The sequence below is a fragment of the Orbicella faveolata genome, unplaced genomic scaffold (assembly GCF_042242905.1).
Source record: "Orbicella faveolata isolate gen_17 unplaced genomic scaffold, um_ofav_v1 contig_2, whole genome shotgun sequence".
NCBI lineage: Eukaryota > Metazoa > Cnidaria > Anthozoa > Scleractinia > Merulinidae > Orbicella > Orbicella faveolata.
Window position 1 is genome coordinate 6,622,645 of NW_028301547.1, and position 20,033 is coordinate 6,642,677.

Consider the following 20,033-nt stretch of genomic DNA (forward strand, 5'->3'; position numbering starts at 1 on the left):
TGTCACACAAAAATTAATTCGAATTGACCATTCAGTGGATAAATTCAAGACATTGTGATGTTATAGGAGATAAATAAAGAAGCAAAATGTGCTTGTTTCCAGACAAAACAAGCTAAGGTATAAATTTATACCCCTCTTATGCCTGATGAGGGTAAAAACTTTAACTGGTGGCTCTTTAGTGTTGGATTTTAGAAAATGATCATGTCATGTGCAAATGAAGATTATCCTTGAGGTCAGATTGGGTAAGATTTGAGTCCTAGATCGAATTTTGGTGGTTTCGCTAACCTTGGTATCATCTTTGGTTGAACTAGCAACTCAATTTATTTTAGCAAACAGTTACAATCCCTTGGGCCCAGTGGTTAAATGATCGAAACACCTTAGAAAGATTGACCATAATAAATGCAAATGTTTGCTAGCTAATTTTGCAATTAGTTGTGGCAAACAGTAAACACCTCAAATTTTCTGCTGTTCCTTCCCAAATAAATTTGCACTTGATTCACTTATTACAAAATATAATGGAAGACTTCTATTTTCATCAATATCATTCGTCGTTTTTCGTCTTTGTCAAAATTATTGTAATGAAACAAAATAATGAAAGTACTGATTTGGATCGTTTGCGCTTGAGTGATTCAATGGCAACTAGTCGTGTCAGCCCAGCACATTGGTTTGTAAAAACAGTTTTCTCACGTTAAAAATATCCCAAACCATCTTCGCTAGTGTTTAAATAGCCTGTAAGAGCAATTATCTAATTTCTTGTATAACCGAAATAGAGGATTTATTTTGAGACTGGTCACAAAACAAATTTGTTCCATGACCGATAGAAACTTATCTGTTTCTGTGGTTTCTGTGGTTGTAGATCTCGCTCATGATTGGTTATAACACAATAAACATTCCAGACATATTTTAGGTGTTCACGGTTTTGTGAGTTTGACCGTAAGGTTCTCCAATAACTGCATAGGTACCATGCACTTCAATTGTACAGTCTTATAACAGTGATTGGCCTTTTTAGGGACTACACATTATAGTACATTGGCCAAAATACAAATGGTCCAAAAACGAAGAACAGTCTAGAAAGTAAATTTAACAAAGCCTGCAATGATTACAAAATGATTAAGCCTTGTTATTGTTTTATTCAAGCAACACATACTTAGCATAAGCTTTTGCTGACAAGGATAGTACGAATCTGGAACGATATTCCCACAACTCTGGTTACCGTTGTACTATCTAGTGAAACCACAACCTGCATGCCTCTTGTAAGATTTGTTTATCAAATAGAACCAATAAATTGTATCCATTTTACCATTCTGCAAACAGAATAAGAGTGGACATAAATAAATAAACAAATTAATTATTCAAAATTATTTCATTAAATTACTGTAACTAACATGATAGCCACCTAATTTGTTATAAACTACAACTAGATTCTAACCTGGGACCTACAGAAATTTGATTACCTATGGTATTTTGAACTTTAACTCCCAACATTTAAGTACATTGTATATGGGAGTAGACTCTTTTTCCTTTATGTTCTAAAGATACTAATTTATGCACTGCATCATTTACTCTGTATTGATGATACTGCTTACAAAATTCCAACAGTTTAGCTGTTCTATATATTAAAATGATTCTGTGGTTATTTTGAAAGGGTCTGTACGGTAGAATATTCTTTGATGGCCTATGTAATTTAGTAATGTACAAAGATGTTCCGATTTCACTTCCACTTTGCTGGCAATCAAATTGAAAATGGTCAGTGTAAAACGCAGACTGCGGACTGCAAACCGGGGTTAAATGCAGACTGAGAGTAAAATGCAGACTGCAGACTACAGACTTCATAAGTACATATCGTTTTATAATAATAGTATCAGGCGCTGGTCTTAAGCATGATTATTCAGGCTAATTGCAGTGAAAGACTGTACTCCGGTCAGCTGAGTCGCGCTCCGGTTAGACTGAATATCACTCCAGTTGGCCTGGATATCACTTAGGTTAGCCTCCAGTTAGCCTGTTTTCGCTTAGGACTCAATGGTCAGTCTACATTTTAGTCTGCAGTTTGCGGTCCGCAGTCTGCGTTTTACTCTGACCGAATCAAAAATCTAGTGTAAATTAGCTTACTTACACTGTAACACTGTAATCAACCCTAAGGCCTACCACTATCAACAACGAAAAATGTCAGATGGCTTACCTCTTAATCTTTTCAAGAAAGTACCTATTCTTGTGTCAACATTTCATGGCGTTCAACTTCGAATTTTTCTGTTGCGGATCTTGTTAGACCTTTCGTGAACACGTTGCTTATGATCTGACATGTTTATAACTGAGCATTAATTTTTCCGATACCTAATAAAGAGGAAAAATCACTTGAAACCTAAAAACTCTGATCAAAATGGTTAAATCCGACGTGTTTTGCAGGGTTATATACTTGCCACGAGCGGCGAATTAATGTCTTGTTCCCAGTGTTCCTCGGCCCCTCTCGAAAGGGGAAAATCCGCTGAGTGCAGGCGCAGGGCTACATGAACGGCTACCATGGGACGATTTGTGTAACGAACGTTCGAAGAGATTTAGACAGAAAAAAGTCGTGGGAGAGGGGGAAGGGGTGGCCTCTTAAGTTCCCCTGAAATCTGCCCATGAATTAAGGCTCCATTTTCGTTTTCATTATCACATCACCTAGACTGCGAGCAGTCTCTCTCGTCCTCGAAAATCCATGGGAAAGAACGCAAAACAAGTAAGCGCGCGAGCATGACTCATGACTGTGAGCGTGACGCGCGAGCAACGATGCCGCGAGCCGCTAGTAACGCGGACATCGGAAGACGGCTGCTAGCGGCTCGCGGCATTGCCATTCGTCGCTCGCACGTCACGCTCACAGTCACGCTCGCACGCTTACTTGTTTTGCGTTCTTTCCCATGGTTTTCGGTATAGCATGCTTGGGGCCGCACACACGAGGAATGCGCTCGATACAGAAAAACCCTTTCTCTGTTCTTCTCACACGTTGATTTATTTGGTGCATACAATTCAGCCCAATAGCCCTTTAAGTTTAATGCTTAGCTTTTTTTTATTTGCATTACAATGTAATCCAACGCGGATGCCATGCAAGTTGGATTATAAACAATTTATGGGCTGAGGTTTTTGTGATATCCGGAATAATCAAGGTCGAGGTAAGTGAAGCTGATAACACTAACCGAGCCCTTGATTATTTCAGATATCACAAAAACCGAATCTAATAATTGTTTTCTTATACATTGATTTAAAGAAAATAACGACAAACGCATTATCGCACCGAACACAGTTTATTTTCTACAAGCCATGTTCTTACTTCGCTGTCCGTGAACTTGACATTACTCTTGAAAATCATGCATGGCGCGCGCAACCTACAGATTATTCACTAATCTGCTAGCAGATTAGTGAATAATCTGTAGGTTGCGCTGTTTCCCAGAATTAACTGTAGTTTTTTTTGTTTTTTGTTTTTAGCCAATGAGAAGACAGATGGTGACTACAATGTATAATGATTTTAACTATTAACAACATCCAATTAAATGACTGAGGAGCTCCGCTTTTAGGCCTGGCTAAATCTATATATTTTATTTAGTTATTTATTTATTTATTTTTAATTTCAGTTAATATATAAATTTATCCAAACCTAAAAGCTGAGCTCCTGTGACCTGATTACAATAATTAACCATAAAAGAAAAGAGGATATTTTTCCCCCTAGATCAGAAACTCAAAAAATGGTCAATAGTCAACATGTGATTGTTCAGCGTGTGGTTTCACTATTTTATTCTAGTTATACAAACTATACCTAATAATCAAGTGTACCCAAGATTGTAGAAACTGCATACGTAATATATATATCAGGGACTTTCCAAGAGACGATTGTGCAAGGAATATGTCGGGAGAAAGTCAACAACGGGTCAGGGGTTAATTTGCGCCTAAATTTTACCATTGCAGGTACTCCCTCCTTCTCTCACAGAATAATGACCTGGCTTGCGCCCGCGATCCAATCGAGAACTCAGTAACTGAACAGCGGTCAGCTTCAACTTCTTAACCTGAGCCCGCGATGTGGTCACGTGATACTTGTCAGGGGATACCTTGTCTTGACAGCTGTCAATTAATCATAATAGATGTTGTGACGATAGGGTTTTTTTTTTTTTTTTTTTTTTTTTTTTCAGGTAAACCCGCCTTGACGATATGTTTTTCCAGCAAACATTGTAAATTTCTGAGTGAACGGACACTTGGACTGATCATGACAACTGGGGAATCTAACGCTGGAAAGCGCTGCTTGGCTTGCGGGAACGGAAACTCGTCACGGTTACCTGGTACACGAGGATCTACTTCAATGGTCTCCACTACGGACGTCAACTGGGAAGAGACAAAACTTGGTCCAACAGTAGTTTATTCTGCACTCGTCAATCTACAAAATTGTCGGTGTAATCAATGTAATCGAAAAAGCTCTACAAACGCACTTTCTTACATATATCATCCCTTACACGTCAAGTGTTTACAATATGACAATTTGTCTTCTAAAATAAGATACGAGTTGAAAGTACTTTAATAAAGATAGCCAATTCTAGTCAACACCACGAAGTTTCCAAAATTAGAAATAGAGAGCTAAGATTAACATTCACAGCTTGAAATTAAGATAGAAGAAACAAAGGTTTAGAAGTTTAAATTTTCCGCCATTTTGTTACTTTTTTTAGAACATTTACAAAATTCATATCTATATATCTTCAAGACAGATTGAACTTTTCGATATTTTTTTTTCGCATTTCACTTTATCTCAACGAGTTCTTCCGGAATCACGTACTTTTTGTGCCATAACTGGGAAATGAAAATTTGCCTTTAGCACTGTGACGTCATTTTCCCGCCAAAGACTGTCAAAAACAAAAAACAAAAACAATACGACTGTTTCGCATAACAAGTTCAATCATTGTTTAAAGTTTGAGCTCTATCGGATAAAAGAACCAAAAGTCTTTCCGAGCGTGTTGCTTCGTAGTCTCCTTCGCAGCCGTTGTTAGGGTCGTCACGCAACGCCTCTCCCCCACCGTTGCATGACGACCCTAATAATGGCTGCGAAGGAGACTAGGTACTTCGTGCCCTCTGCTGCCCGGCGTGAAGAGGCAACCAGAAACTGCAAGGGACCGCATACGATAAACATTGCCAACGTAGGATCTCTTGTAGATCATACGTTGGCAGCGTTTATCGTCTGCGGTCCCTTGCAGTTTCTGGTTTCTCATTTATGTATTTTCGGACCATAGATCTTTTCAGATCCGATACGCTGCGTTTTTAAAGCATGGTACTAGCCATGCGGTTGAATGTTTCAATGTTTAGGCTGGCCTTGTCCAGCCACATTTATATTGTTTTTGCTTTTCGAGACACCAATCGTGACACTTCATCTCCTTGCGCCCCGAAACACGTGATGTGGCAACCGGTGTTTCGGGGCGCAAGTGAGTTCAAAGAACGGAACTTGATATAGTGAACGCAGTGAACGGGTCATTTTACAATTTATGTGCGTTTGCTGTTGGGCTGGCGTTACATATCTTCGCTACAGAGTGCTGACGAGCCCCAAGAAGGGCGAGACAGCTGTCCACTGTTGCGTTCCTACTTTATCGGTTCTTGTCATGTTGATGTCTCGAAACGTTTTTCACGTAGAATCAGCCTTGCAGTCCATTGTTTGAAGAGGCAACTACGCGTGACTACCCAGACATGGTAAAGTTAAGTCTGCATACGAGCCAAGTGGTCCATCAGGCCGAAGCTTATCCCGGTTTCTGTAGCATGAAGCGACTAGGAGTATTTCTGCTCCCCCTAGATGGGATGCTAGTCCATCGCAGGGTTACCCCCAGCATTAAGTTCGCCGGTACCCATTTATACACCTGGGTGGAGAGAGGCACTGTGAGAGTAAAGTGTCTTGCCCAAGAACACAACACAATGTCCCCGGCCAGGGCTCGAACCCGGACCGCTCGATCCGGAGACGAGCGCACTAACCATGAAGCCACCGCGCCTCCAGACCAGACATATCCAAGCTTAATTGTTCCTGTTTACGTGAGCCACCTTATCAACCAAACCTCCTAATCAGCCCCTGTGTGTTTTATATTTATATAATGAAAACAGACAAAAAACTAATTAATCAAATTTAACCCTTTGACTCCCAAAGACGTATATACACGTCCTGACTGGTCGTGCTCTCTGTACCACTTGTGACGTCATCGATTTAAATGTCACCGGATATTCTTGATAAGCAGATACTATCCAAACAACAGTCGGTTTTGGATATCGACAGCATTCTGACGTAACAAATTTAAAAACAGTTTTCACTTCAGATGCACTTTAAGTATATGTTGACGAAGCGGTAGGCAAAGACGTTCAATAGCGTGGAGAACTCAGAGCATCTTGGTCCGTTACATAAGCGGGACTTCGCTTGGTGTGAGGTTGGCTGAGATTATTTTTGTGAACCGGAAACCCAAAATAGGAGCAAAACAACCAATTGAAAAAGCAAAATTAAATATCATGGGTAGCAGTTTTGACTATTTGAAGTATTGCTGCCGTTTAATTAATTTATGATTCTTGAAAAGTGAGGAGGCTATTCATGGATAATAATTGATGTGAAATGTAAACTTGCATGAAGTTTATCGTCGTATTGGTTCAACTGTTAGTACTTTAATTTGCCAGGATGAAATTTGGTGGATGGGACAAAATAAATAAACATATAAATAAATAAGTAAAGTTAAAGAAAGTAAAATTGGAGATTGATGTTTTTGTTGTTTCTCAGTTCACGCTGATGCTCACAAAAAGGCAAACCACGCTGAGGATATTCTACTCGAGTAGCTTCTCACAGCCGCATGCAATTTTCCCTGTTCATGTTAAAAAGAATCTTTTTTTGACAGCCTTGCCCACTGACGTAACGAGCTGTCACAATTATCTTTAGCCATTTTAATTAGACGTGCTTATTGAGAAATTGTAAATATATTTTGCGTGGCCCTGGCCGGAAAATAAAAGGCAAACGAAAAATAATTACTGCATACAAATTTGTCTGTTTTAAATTAATACCAGTATCATCACACAAGAGCAAGTTTACCTTGGTTAAGGTCAGGTTATGATACCTGTTAGGATAGGAACCTCCGACATGTGAATCATCAATTTCTGACGTAATTCACAGTTATAAACAGCACCTGTTAATGCGTAAAGGGATTGGAAAATGTCCAGCAGCTTCAAAAACCGTTTTCAAGAGCTTTTCACCTAGGTGAAAGAAGTTAGAAAACACAATTAAACCTTTCCAAAATCGAGAAAAGTTCAGCTTGAGTTGTAACCGTTGGTTTGGTGCTTGAAAAAGGATAATACAGCCACCTGTCAGAATAGCAAAGGAATATGAGTTATAAATAATTAAAAATTGACCAAACACGCATGCTTAAGTCTTAATTAAGTTGCTGCCACACAAAGACTGACTTCATAAGGCTTTCATGACATTTAAGCGACTTTAAAAGTGCCAGAGGTCGTGACTTAACGCACACTCGACTGTCGAGATGACAGGCCGCATATTTTGGGCGATGTCAGTTTGTTTGCCAATTTTAACAGGACAAACCATCTTCAATGTTGAAAAAGCAAAAAGTTTGAGGAGAGATCCTGAAAAAGGCGTGTTTTACGCACATTTTAAGAGCCACCAACATCACCGTTTAGATGTATCTCCTATAAAAAGAACAGCATTTTGGAACCGTCAGGAATGCGCTCAAGATTGCACTCATACGAAATCCTGTTTCTCCTTCAACTTGGCGTCCAAGACTGACTTACACGGCAAACTAACATGTGAGCTGTTGCCCTCTGATTTGTATGCCAAATCGGACAAGTTTGGGGCTGACGCCAACTTCGATCACTTTAGTATTAAGGTAAATGTATACTTTTGTTTGGTTTTGGTTGCACTGTTTTTTTTTGTTTGTTTGTCGAATTACATTCTTGCAATCATTTGGACGTCGCGAAATCCATGAAATTTATATTTCTCCTCGACAACACCAACATCAGGTAGAATAATATTCTAGCTAGCTGTTCCTCCAATAGTATTAATTATAGCTTCCCTAAAAGAACGAGGTCGACCTTGACCCGTCGTTGATTTCATTTTCTCTTCATCTCCATCCGTTCTCAAGGGGCATGTTAAGCAGTGCACCACTGCTTAAATTAAATGCACAGCCTTTTCAAATATGGAAGTGAGGTTCACGTGCGACTCAGCACGTACATGTACACATAGAAAAAGGCATCACGGAAATATTCTAATATGGCTCGAGGCCTTCAGGACAAAATTCTATATTTGGTAGTGTTTTCTTTGTATCCAAGTCTGTTTAAAAAAAAAAAAAATTGCAATTTTGTCCTGAACGCCCCGGAGCCATGCTAGAACACTGATATGTCGAACGTGGCTTATTGTATTCACAGCTAGGGTTTTCACGTTATCTTTTTTATGATTGAAAGATCGAGGCTATAAGAATGACGTTTACAGCAAACGGCAAACGGACACTGTTATATCTTATTTTTGTTCTTCAGTTCTAATTCAAATCGCACAAAAATAATTAAAAGAAAACGTCTTCTACTATTTACTGCAAACACCTTGCTATATAAACAGCTGAGGACAGACGGCAAAAGTTTCATTTTGCCGTATACGTTTGCCGTTTGTCGTAAACCTCATATTTAACCTCTCTAATATATATAGTTGCCACTGGTAATTGAGGCAATTTTTGCTAACTGGAAATGTATATGTGGTCAAACACGGTGTTGAGTGTTTAATATATTACTTAGACGTAGGATTGTTTTCGAATTACGGGACTCAAAAATTCTAAAACTCTCTCTTGTTCTAAATATACATGTGCTTTTGCATTTATTCTTTTCGCAAGTGATGCCGCTTTTCGGATATCGAATCTTTCAGACTCCATGTTCCAGTAATCCGTGTAAGAATGGTGGACGATGCTTGGCAATCTATGAAGAAGATGACTATCAGTGTTCCTGCGTTCCCGGATTTCAAGGGGTGCATTGTGAAATAGGTCAGTTTAAGATAAACATGGTTTAAAAGGAATTGTTATATCGTACTTATTGAAAAGGGGCAGGGGAAGAGATGCTCCGTAGCGAGACTTCTAGAGTCGAGGCTTTGGCTTAGCCAAAAAGTATATTACACGTTTTTGAAAATATGTACAGGAATAATCAGAATGGTGTCTGTTGTCTGTTTTTCAGATATTGATGAATGCGCCAGCGATCCATGTTCTAATGGCGGCACATGCAGCGATCTTGTAAACAAATTTGTCTGCAACTGTCCTCTAGGGTACGGTGGTGTCCTTTGCGAAGCAAGTACGTTAAAAATTGCAAACTGCACGGTTTTCATTGTCGTGCAATCAAAAATAAAGATGGCAACCATTCAATAACAAAACTCAATAACTAAAGAATCTGGGATATGATAGATGACTGACATATACGATAAACAACTTCGCTAAGATTTAGGTCTGCGCGGTTTTTCATTCGCGTGTTATTCGGAGAAGTGCTTTACATTTTTCAGACCTGAGTCAATAACCTATTTCAGACCACTAGAATTAGTACACGGCTCCAAAATATTACTGCAGCTAACCTGAAATGGCTTCCATTTCCGTAAACATTCGAGAAGGTTACAAATTTGCCAAAGTTGAAACGGAAAAAGTAGATCCGCTGAGAGTGAAAAGCATGCCCTATATTTTGGAGCAAAATGGTGAGAATCTATACCCTTTTTCAAACCAAAATGGTTCACTGTAAAACCTAACCCGCATATATACCTATATATCCCATGCAAGGGAGTACCAACCCCCCCCCCCCCCCCCCCACTCCAGAAGCTTTACTTTATGGTGACGTTAGCATGATTCCCGTTAATTCTTTTTCCTTAGTTCACGGCGGCTACAATTCTTGGGGCTCGTGGGATTCCTGCAGTGTGTCATGCGGTCACGGGCAGCGCTTCAGATATCGGACTTGCACCAACCCTCCTCCTCAATATGGCGGAAACGACTGCTCTTCACTGGGACCGAGTTCTGAGTGTGAAGGCTGTAACAACAACCCCTGTCCAAGTAAGATATAAGTCTCTTAAAGAAATCCCTTGAAAGAGAAAACAGTTAGCGGATGCATCGTACGAAATTTGCTTTCAATTTATTATTGATGAAGAGGAATCGTGCAAACAATTCGACTTTTTTTTATTGCAAACCAGTGGACCCTTAGATCAGTGTCGATCCTATGAACTCAGATAATCGGCTGGATACTTTGCGCACCTGATCCAATAATTGTTTGATGTTGGTGTCAAAGTAGTATCTAAGTATCTAATTAGTTTCACGAGAAGTTTGTTTCCACAACTTGGGTGATTAGACTTTCCGGGACTCTCTCTCCTAATCTACACATGGCAATGTAAATGATATTATTTGGAAAATAACGTGTTCGGGTATTTAAATACGCCAGGGTGACTATACATTATCCCAAAAACAACCGAGCATACCTATAGCTAACCCATACTTTTCTGAAAGCTTCTGCAGACTCGTATATAGGTGTTTTACTTCTGATAGTAGATATACGACCATATCTGCCCACACGTTTCTTCTCATGTTTTATTATAGATGTGTACAAACAAGTCAGACTATGCCATACTGATATTTATCCCTTTTTTATTTGCTTGAAATATAGTTCATGGGGGATATAGTTCCTGGGCACAGTGGGGTATGTGCAATGTCTCATGTGGCGGCGGCTTGCGTACTCGGGTACGCTCCTGCACCAATCCACCACCCCAGCATGGAGGCAATGATTGTGCCGTGCTTGGGTCGAGCGAGGAGCAGGAGCTATGTAACAGTCAAGACTGCTGCTCAAGTAAAGCAAACTTAACTGTTAAGCATATATATACAGTTATAGTGTTCTTGTTATAACTGATGTGGTGGTTTTGAATACATGTGTATAACAGTGGGGGTCATCGTCAGTTGGCCAAGAAGCTGGGGAGGGCGATCGAAAATTCAAATTGAAAGCCAAAAGATACATATTAATGTACGAAGCTATTAGTACTGGTGTCTTGTTCTACATACTATAGTTCACCTGAATATACTAGTGTACTAATATGTATCGATATCTAGTGGCGTTAGCTGTTAAAGCTACCATGAGTGCTAAACGTGTTTTCAAAAAGGTTCACGTCCTCGAGCTCCTCTTGGTGTTTCGTCCTCGAGGAACGTACAGGCCTAGCCCTTACAAAAAAGCCCGCAGAGTCCCGTCAATGAACCCTTTGAGGCCTTCCTTAGCTGGAATGTTAAAGTTAATTGTTATATAGCTGGCGTTTTTCCCGCTACAGCGCGCCCATTCATTGGCTAGTTCATGGTCACGTGATATCTAACAATGAAACTGTTTCCCGCCAAATGCAACGAGCGGGCAACTTTGGTAAAAAATTATGACGTCAAACTGGAAACAGTTCACTGTTACCCAGCCGCGAAATGTTGACCGCGGTTGCTTGTCATTTCTCTTCGTCCTCTCTTCAGCTCGTTAAAGTTAGTCGCCGGAGTATATCATTCTAAAAGGTGTTCATAAAACGTCGTTACTTGAGGGCTGATTGACTTGGAATGACTCGTGAAATGGGAGCAAGCAATGAATAAGAAACAGTTCTTAAAAAAGAAAACAACAACGGTAACACTGGTTCGGTCCGGTGATGGGAAACGGCACATTTTATGTAGACTTCCATTAACCTCTAAATTTTACTGTACAAAACAGCACGCGGGTCGTTAAAGGTCTGTAAAAGGCATGCACGGACTATAAGGTTATCCTAAAACTGTTACAATGGTACAGGAAGTGGTATGAATGCGACTCTGAATTTATCCCTACAATTGGCCAAGCCTATAAAGGAGTGAAATTTGAGAGAATTCTCAGATATCACTCTTAGTGTAAATCTTTAATTGCTCGAGCTTTCTTACGATCGATTACTCTTTTATTACATGGCTGGGATAATTACGAACTCAAACGCATAATTTGCACTGAGTTTAAATTACTGGAAATTATTGATACTTCTGCTTACTTTCTACCAATCGCAATAAAGAAATTTTCTTAGTAATATTAATAAACGTAGAAAGCTTTTCTTACTACCCGGGGCGAACGGTGGGGGGCGGGGGGAATACTCCTAGAAAAGTTGGGTGCGGGTGTGGGCCCACTTTCCAAAACCCTTATATTACCTTATTTATGACTAAAATCAGCCATTTTTGCTACCCAATTTATGACCTGACCAAAAATTCGATGCCCTATTTACGACCGTTGCGACTGGCAAAGTTGCCCTAAACATAAGTTATGAAGGATGTTTCTTGATGGTCTTATCGATAGTAATGAAAAAGAAGCTTCTTTTAAGAAACATACCCAATTCAAGACTAGAGGACAAAAACCATGCCCTATTTATGACCAAAAATGGCTAAAATCACCAAAACCGATACCTTATTTATGACCAAAACGGCTGAAAAACCCTATCCTTTGGGGCTGCACATACCTATATAGCCCATATAAGGGAGTACCCCCCCCCCCTCCCCGGTGTTACTGTTTTCCAACATGGCGGCGATGTCATCGCGTGAAAAGAATATGAACTAGTATAAATTACAACGTTTTTTAATAATGAATTGTTTTGTTTGTCCTAGGAACCTGCAGTGTCGCCGAGGCCTCTCGAGTTGACTGTGGTTATCCTTATATATCCCCACAGCAATGCAGTGATAGAAACTGTTGTTTCGACAGCCAGGTCACTGAAGGTGTTCCACACTGTTATTATACTGAGTGTATTAAGCGATAGCGAATTGTCCATCCTTTGATGAAACAACCATCAAATAGTTGGGAATGTTGCAAATGGCTATCAACACGCTAAGCGTTGTTGATTTTCAAGTGATGTTCTACCAATAGGTCGCCTCAGGTTTTTTGTTCTCGTTCATGCCAAATTATATATCTCACACTCATCAGGTGAAAATCGCTCCATGAGAACAAAAGATAAGGGTTTACATAGGAAGGGACAAATATTCAAAATGCTAGCGCGTAGAACTAGAGCTGAGTTTAGCCTCAGTTGACAGAGTTTTGCAAATCCTAGGAAACCAAATGGAAGATAGTCGGGTCAAAAGAAAGGCAATCGGACGAACAAATTAAACTTTCGTTCGCACCGTTTTCACCCATTTGACTTTCCCCTGATCCGTATATATACACCGAAAATTAGTTATGCTTAAATAGTCGTAGGCCGGTTTCCTGGTCTTCTTCTAAGCTAAGAATAATCTAAGACTTTAATTGCAATTTTTTTTAGCTTAATGTTTTTTTCGCATATTAACCATTTTTTCCAAAGGCCATTGGAATTGAATTCCTATTATGGTTTTGTATTTACATTTTAAGGTCTAAATTGTCTGAACTAAGTTTCCAGCTGTTTGTCTTTAATTCATGTTTTTAATGACAGTTTTTGAAGAGAAAAAGTATCAGTAATGTATCGTACTTTTAAGCCATATAACGGACTCAGTTCAGCTTTTCGCTACTTTCGAAATTTATTGGCAGCCACAATTTTTTGACATTACTTTTGGGGAATCGCTACTTTCGAGGGGTCATTATTTTCGGTAGTTTACAATACAGTGTATATTGAATTTCAGTCGTATCATTGTCTAATTCCTCCATTTCCTCTAATCGAATCAACAACCTTCGTCGTATTCTTAAAAACATTGCATTTCTATACATACGTGTGAAGCTATTTCATAACAACTTATCTGGAATTCCTTTCCGTGTATTGACATTGTTACTGTAGCTGCGTTTTTCACAATAAAGAGTTCTTATCTTTTCTATTGAGTTTATCCTCGTACATTTGGTTACTACACCCAGTGCATGGATAACGCAGCGGTAAAGAACAAACCAAGGCCCCTTTTGCGAACATCACACAAAGCAAAGCAAACAACAGGCAAACAAAACAACCTTAGGTTATTCAACTGAATTTGTCACCAGAAGGCACAACAATTCGCAAGACCCGTGGAAAAGGCTCTGGACGCTTTCCGATCCATCAAACCAAAAATTCCAGAACTTTCTAACACCAGGGGTGGGGGATGGGTTAATGGTAAGAGAATATCCAGACTCCGAAAAGTACAAAATTTCCGAATTGCGAACCATTCAACCCCGAATTGAAAAAATACCGGGAAGAAGCTCAGGCGAAACGAAAATTTCCAGTAAATATAGTCATTTTCATAAAATTTGGCCATTGCTTACGTTTACGAGGTTGAATGTCCTCTTTTCCGAAAATGCTGTGAAAAAGCAAAAACGGAATTTAATTGGGTCCCATCGATCTTGCTATTTTCCCAAAATCTCACAGTGGCAACACTAACACAAAATGCAAACTACTTAGGTATTTATAATTTGTCAGGTGTTCAAGGTAAATTGAATTACCCGCGCCGTAGCAAATTAATGAGGCTGACATTTTCAACAAAGTGCTCCTTTTATCGTTCGGTGCGTCAGCTCCAACTCTCCACAGCGGTAAATTAATTTACCTTTTCAACTTCAATTTGATGAATATCTAAGTGTTTCGCTTACCAGCCGTCGCAGTCTAACAGTTTCTTTAGAAACTGGCACCTTTCTTCATAGTATCTTGAAATTAGTAAGTTTTGTGGGTGAGTATCGTGAACGGGACAACATATAGGTAGTAATAGATGCAGATCCCCAGGGTCGTAAATGGTAGTAAATTTAACTAACTGTCGAACTACGCCACTGCGATCCCAAAGCAGGCAGTAATGTCAATACAGCTACGGTAAGTATTGATCGGTTGAAACTTCAAATCACTTGAACACGTATTTTAACGTTTCTTGAATTTTTTTATTATTACCAGCGAGCGAGTTTTACACTTAATTAACCAGTTTCCCACTTTACAACTTGTAGCTGTTTAACCCTTATCATTTTTTGCTCATCGACCGTCGTACATGAGATAGATATGAGTCGCAGTGTTTTAAAGCAATATTCTCTGGTTTTGATATCACCAGGGTGCTTGACAACTGAACTGATGAAATGACAGTGTGAAAAAATAATAATGTTGGAAAATATTGTGATTTGATGGATTGCTTCCGATGCGATGTTCATGAAAGTTTCATTGTATTTCGGTGTTACTGTGAAGATTTCGTTACCGTTTCCATCAAAACTATTTGCCATGTAGCTATTTTAAAAGACTTTTAGGTTTGCAATTTACCCCTTAACTTAAATCAAAGCACCAGGGTCTCATTGTTAATGATGATAAAAATATCAAACGACCAGAGTAGAAAGCAAAAACATCTAAAATTTTCATTAAAGAGACGATGTTCTCTGAACAGAGAGACCTCCACGCCGATGCATTTGGAGATCATTCAAATTCTCCCCCCCCCCCCCCCCCTCAACATGATGTTGAAACTTTACCTTATAAGCATAAACAAAAAATGAAAGCAAAAACCAAACAACACTAAGCAAAAAAGAGAAACAAAACAGACTAGATTGATCATCAGCGAAAATTAAAACAGGGACAACGCTTTCATATAGTTTCTTATGTCGATTGATATCAATGTATTGTGGAAGGTTATCCAACTTTTTATCATTCTGTTGAATTGAAAGATGTATTTATTTCGTATCTTACTTATTTATCAACTTCGCAGTTAACAAAACATTGTTAACAAGCTGTGTGGAATCAAAGTTAAACCAGCAAAAATGCCACAATTACTCGGTGAAATGCTCGGTAAAAGTATTCTTCTTTACTGGGAAACTAATCAAAGGCTCTATAGTTTTTGGTGGAATGAAGCTTCTTTTTGGCTAATTCGGTAGTGTTTTCGCGATTCGGTCGGGAATTTTCATTAATTCCATGCTTGATTTTTGGTTCTTTACTTGACAAGCTCACTGTGCAATGGATGATTCGGCATTGGTCAGCCAAATGTAGCGAGCCGAGCTGCCACTCGATTTCTTGGCAGTACAGTTCCTGCGCAATAGACGGCACATGCAAGGGCGAGCACCATCATGACTGCTATACTGGTGTCTTAAGAATAAATGGAAAGAAAAACCAAAAGTACTTAAGTCCTTTCTAATGGTTATGCTTCTTGTACGTTGCTTTCCTTCCTTGAGTTCTGAGTAGGCAAATACCTTTAAGTTCATATTTGCCAAGTAATTATTTGGCTGTGTCAAAGACCCACATTTCACCCTTGCTCACCATCGAGTCTCCAGTAGCGCGGTGGTTAGAGCGTCCGGCTAGATCACGGAGGGTTGTGGGTTCAAATAACATCTGGAACGCGGATTTCTTTCCGAGTTGATGCTATTTCTACGTTTAATATACCTTTAAGAAAAGAAAGAAAAGAGAAACAAAAAAAAAAAACTCACCATCCTTGGTCGACAGTTCCATGAGTCCACATCTCGTTTCTCGTGCGCCAAATGGATGGGACCCTGAACCAATAAGTCCTTCAGTGTCATTCACGTGCTCAAGCACATCACGCTTCATTATTTCTCCGGAAGGACAAACCTTCCTTCAGTCAGAAAAATGATCAGCGCCATCACAAATTATCACATGGCAATGCACAAAGACAAATGGACGTTCGGCAATAAACTGAAATGCTTCAACTGTACGTAAACCGCTGGGTGGTGTCCGAGTCCGTTGCAAGCAACTGGACACAAGGATCGATTGGGCATCTGTTAACAAAGATGAAGTTATTTGTTGTCTTCGTTTCTATCTAATGCGATCATTACAAGCTTGATGCAATTTTAATGTTTTAAAGAGTCCTTATAATTACCTGCTTAAAGACCAAGTTTTGTTCTGGATGGATTGCACGTTGTGAAGCATTGGAAAACAATAACAGAGGCGAGAAAAGCATAATGAACAATACTGGGTCCTTAAGCAAAATAAGTCAGCGGCACTTTAGGTCTGAATGTGGAATTTTTCTCTAGAGTACATGGACTTTGCTTACCTTTTTTGTATAAAATCGTACTTCCTGAGACTGTTGTGATCTTGTGTGTGCGTGGCGTAACAATGGTCAGCCCTGATTGTCAACTGTCTATCACAGGCTATTAACGACACCTAAAAGAACAGAGGCTTATGGATCTGCACTACGACTGGGAAATCGTTCTGAGAGTAAGCAATAAGAAAATCACTGGTTGGAGACACATCTGAAGTCATCGTGAAGCTCCCTCGTTCCCTCGTTGTAAATGACAACGTTATTTTCTGGCTTCCAACCAAGTGAAGACCCCACGCCAGACTTGGAGTATTGGCAGCTGAACGATATTTCGACGCACTTTTCACGCGTCACAATAACATTTATATCTGAAAAGATTTCCAAGACTCTGTTCAAATACATCACAGAATTGGCTGTATGGCTGAAATGGTAAGTAAGTAATTCTAGGCGTCCTTTACCAAAGTTATAGTAATGTCTTAATGGTTGCTGTGCTGCAACCATTAAGTGGTGTTGTGAGGTAAAAGTGAGTACTTGTCTCAGTCGCTGTGCACCCGCTGTCCACGAGTCGGGGATGTTCGCGAGCAACGTAAGGAAGAAGCGACTTTGCTATTATAACAGTCGTGTATTCGTCTTCGCAAAGAGCAGTGAGCTCGGAGGCTGCTAAATCAAACAAAGAAATTAACAAGCAAATAAACAAATAAAGCAGACAAAGGGAAAGACACACATACAGACAGACAGGCAGACAGACAGAGAGACAGACAGACAGACAGACAACATGCATATGCAATAAACGAGAGAAAAAAAACACGAATATTAAAATTAATCTTGTTAAATGTAAGCCACCAGAATATCAAATGTTAGAAAGCAGTATTGGAGGTGGGGTGGGGGTGGGGGGGGGGGGGGGGGGGATAACTCCCTATAATGGACTTTATGGAGAGGCTCCGCCCGAAAGAGATTCTTTTTCAGCCGTGCGGCGTGTGGAAGATAAAGGGGTAAAATTTTCCGAGCTTAAGTACAGGAAAAGGTAAGAAAAACTGTGGCTTGGTTTTTTAAAAGGAGAATTCAAATTCATACCTGGATAGATACCTCCAAAAGGGATGAAATTTACTTTAAAGCAAGTTTCTACGACAGTAAAAGAGGTCACTTCATCACTTACATGGTGTCGTAGGCGAAGGTGTGGTTGGAGGAATCTGACCTGAAAAATAAGTTAAGAGAAATAGCTGTGGCAAAAATATAGTGAAGAGTAAAACTTGGAAGTAATTCTAGGCGTCCTTTACCAAATCTATAGTAATGTTACGGACCCTAAGGAGATAGAAACTAAACGTTTTGTCTTCAAACACGTAATCATGGTGAGGTTTTTCCAAATTTTTACGAGTTCAATTGATTTTTAACTAGAGATACAGGGAACTCGCGCCAAAATGACGTCGCGGTATACGTGAGTTCTGTAGCTTTTTGTGAAATTCAGACAATTTAGAAAAAGTTAGGATTAACGTTTTTCTCGGAAATTTGAAAGTTGCTTTATTGAAGTTCAATATCATGTGACGAGAAGACGTCATTTATAAAAACAAACAAACAAACGAATCGGGACTACAAAACCCTTAACCTTGCAAAAAGTGGGACTCTGAAAGAGCTTCGTACAAAGATCGAGACTGCGAGACGCACATAACCGCAAAAAAAAAAAAAAAAACGAGACTGCGAGTCGGGTGAAATTCGACTAAAATTTTGCGAGACCCAGAGTTTTTAAAGGACCATTCGCCACCCCTTACAAAGGACGTGTTATACCTATGGGTAGTCAGTTTCGTAAATAGCCCATCACTATAAGTAATGAAACATGCTTCCAAGTGGCACAAATTTTAAATAGGTGTTTTCACAGATACTTAGCTACTGGTCGGTTGTAACATAATCAAGGAGTGAATTAATTGATGTTGCTTCTAGCTTTGTTGACTTTGCAGAGAGTCATGTCCCGAAGATCATCACTTCTCGCACGAATGAAATGAAATTTAACACGTCTTTGATTGCACTCAAAAATTAAACAATGCTGACAAGTTTACTTGGCTGATTAATTTTGAGATGGCTTCATATACTTGGGCATCTTTCTGACATGCAATACGCTTTCACTCTTGACTTGAAAAGTAGCGAATAAATTTTTTTTTGCACCGCAACCCGAACGTTATCCGAGCCAAGTTAACTGCGTTGCATTCAGAGCAAAGTCACTTATTACTTCAATTCAAGCGTAACAGCAAAGTGCTGAATCTATGTTCAACGGATATTGCAATGAAATACGCATACCTTCTCCCAGGCTTCAAGTGGCTGCTCATTTTCTACTCGATTCATGTGGGAAATCACGAACGTCCCAACAAGTCATATTTTAACGAAACCAACCTAAACGTATGTTATCAGAACATAAATTAATCAACTTGAATTCCTGGAGAAGTGATCGATGCTGTCATTCAGTAAAATGCTCTTCAAGCAACTTTGTATTCATTATGCGCCACTTATTAGTTTTCTTACAGTGAAAGGCCAATCGCAAGCGTATACATTTCTGGAACCTGATTAACTCAGTGAAAAAGGACACCTCAATAATTATTCAAATTATAAGTCGTTGCAGGTCAGTGCGATTGAGTAACTGCTTCGCTAACTAACCTCAGAAAGCTTCTGACTAGTTCCTATTAGGAATAAAAACTCGTGAAAATCTTGAGAGCATAACAATGCGATTAAGGCACGGGTAAAGGTACCAGCTTTCTCGAACACAAGAAATACCGGTTACGTTTGTAAGGAACGCGTCGAAAGAGTATCAATTTTGCTAACACCTTTATTCCTCCCCAATTGCGGCTAACCATGAGGGACAGAAACATACTTGCAAAAATCTCCCCAAGCGTAGAATTCTGAACGTGATACTTCAGTCGCAAGAGTACTGCTTTGATTATAAGTTGATTATGAATCACCATTTTGCAAGAGAAGTCCGTTGAATTTAGAGCTTTTCCATGGTGAATATGGTTAGTAATTTATTACTATTATATATAGATGTCTTTTTTTTTGTAAAAGAACTCAGTCATATCTCAATTGAGAGGAATTTCATACAGCGATTTTACCGTTGGTTCTTAAGTACGTAAGACAATTTTTTGTAATACATTAAAATGGTTCAAGGAAGAC

The 20,033-nt window shown here is 39.4% G+C and overlaps 1 protein-coding gene, 1 long non-coding RNA gene and 1 pseudogene across 2 annotated transcripts; 1 reads left to right on the forward strand and 2 right to left on the reverse strand.

Moving 5' to 3' along the window:
* Positions 1-1,110: 1,110 nt before the first annotated feature.
* Positions 1,111-2,496, reverse strand: LOC149111732 (uncharacterized). Its single transcript, XR_016207240.1, has 2 exons — positions 2,180-2,496; positions 1,111-1,304 (listed from the first exon to the last, which is right to left on the reverse strand). It is a non-coding gene; the product is annotated as an uncharacterized LOC149111732 (long non-coding RNA).
* Positions 2,497-7,330: 4,834 nt separating this feature from the next.
* Positions 7,331-13,784, forward strand: LOC110061415 (uncharacterized). Its single transcript, XM_089289232.1, has 6 exons — positions 7,331-7,865; positions 8,891-9,005; positions 9,193-9,306; positions 9,870-10,046; positions 10,651-10,830; positions 12,618-13,784. The coding sequence occupies exons 1-6, from the start codon at positions 7,506-7,508 to the stop codon at positions 12,764-12,766; spliced, it is 1,095 nt and encodes a 364-aa protein (XP_089145358.1). The 5' UTR covers positions 7,331-7,505; the 3' UTR covers positions 12,767-13,784.
* Positions 13,785-15,794: 2,010 nt separating this feature from the next.
* On the reverse strand, positions 15,795-19,828 carry LOC149111733 (ZP domain-containing protein-like; annotated as a pseudogene).
* Positions 19,829-20,033: the final 205 nt, after the last annotated feature.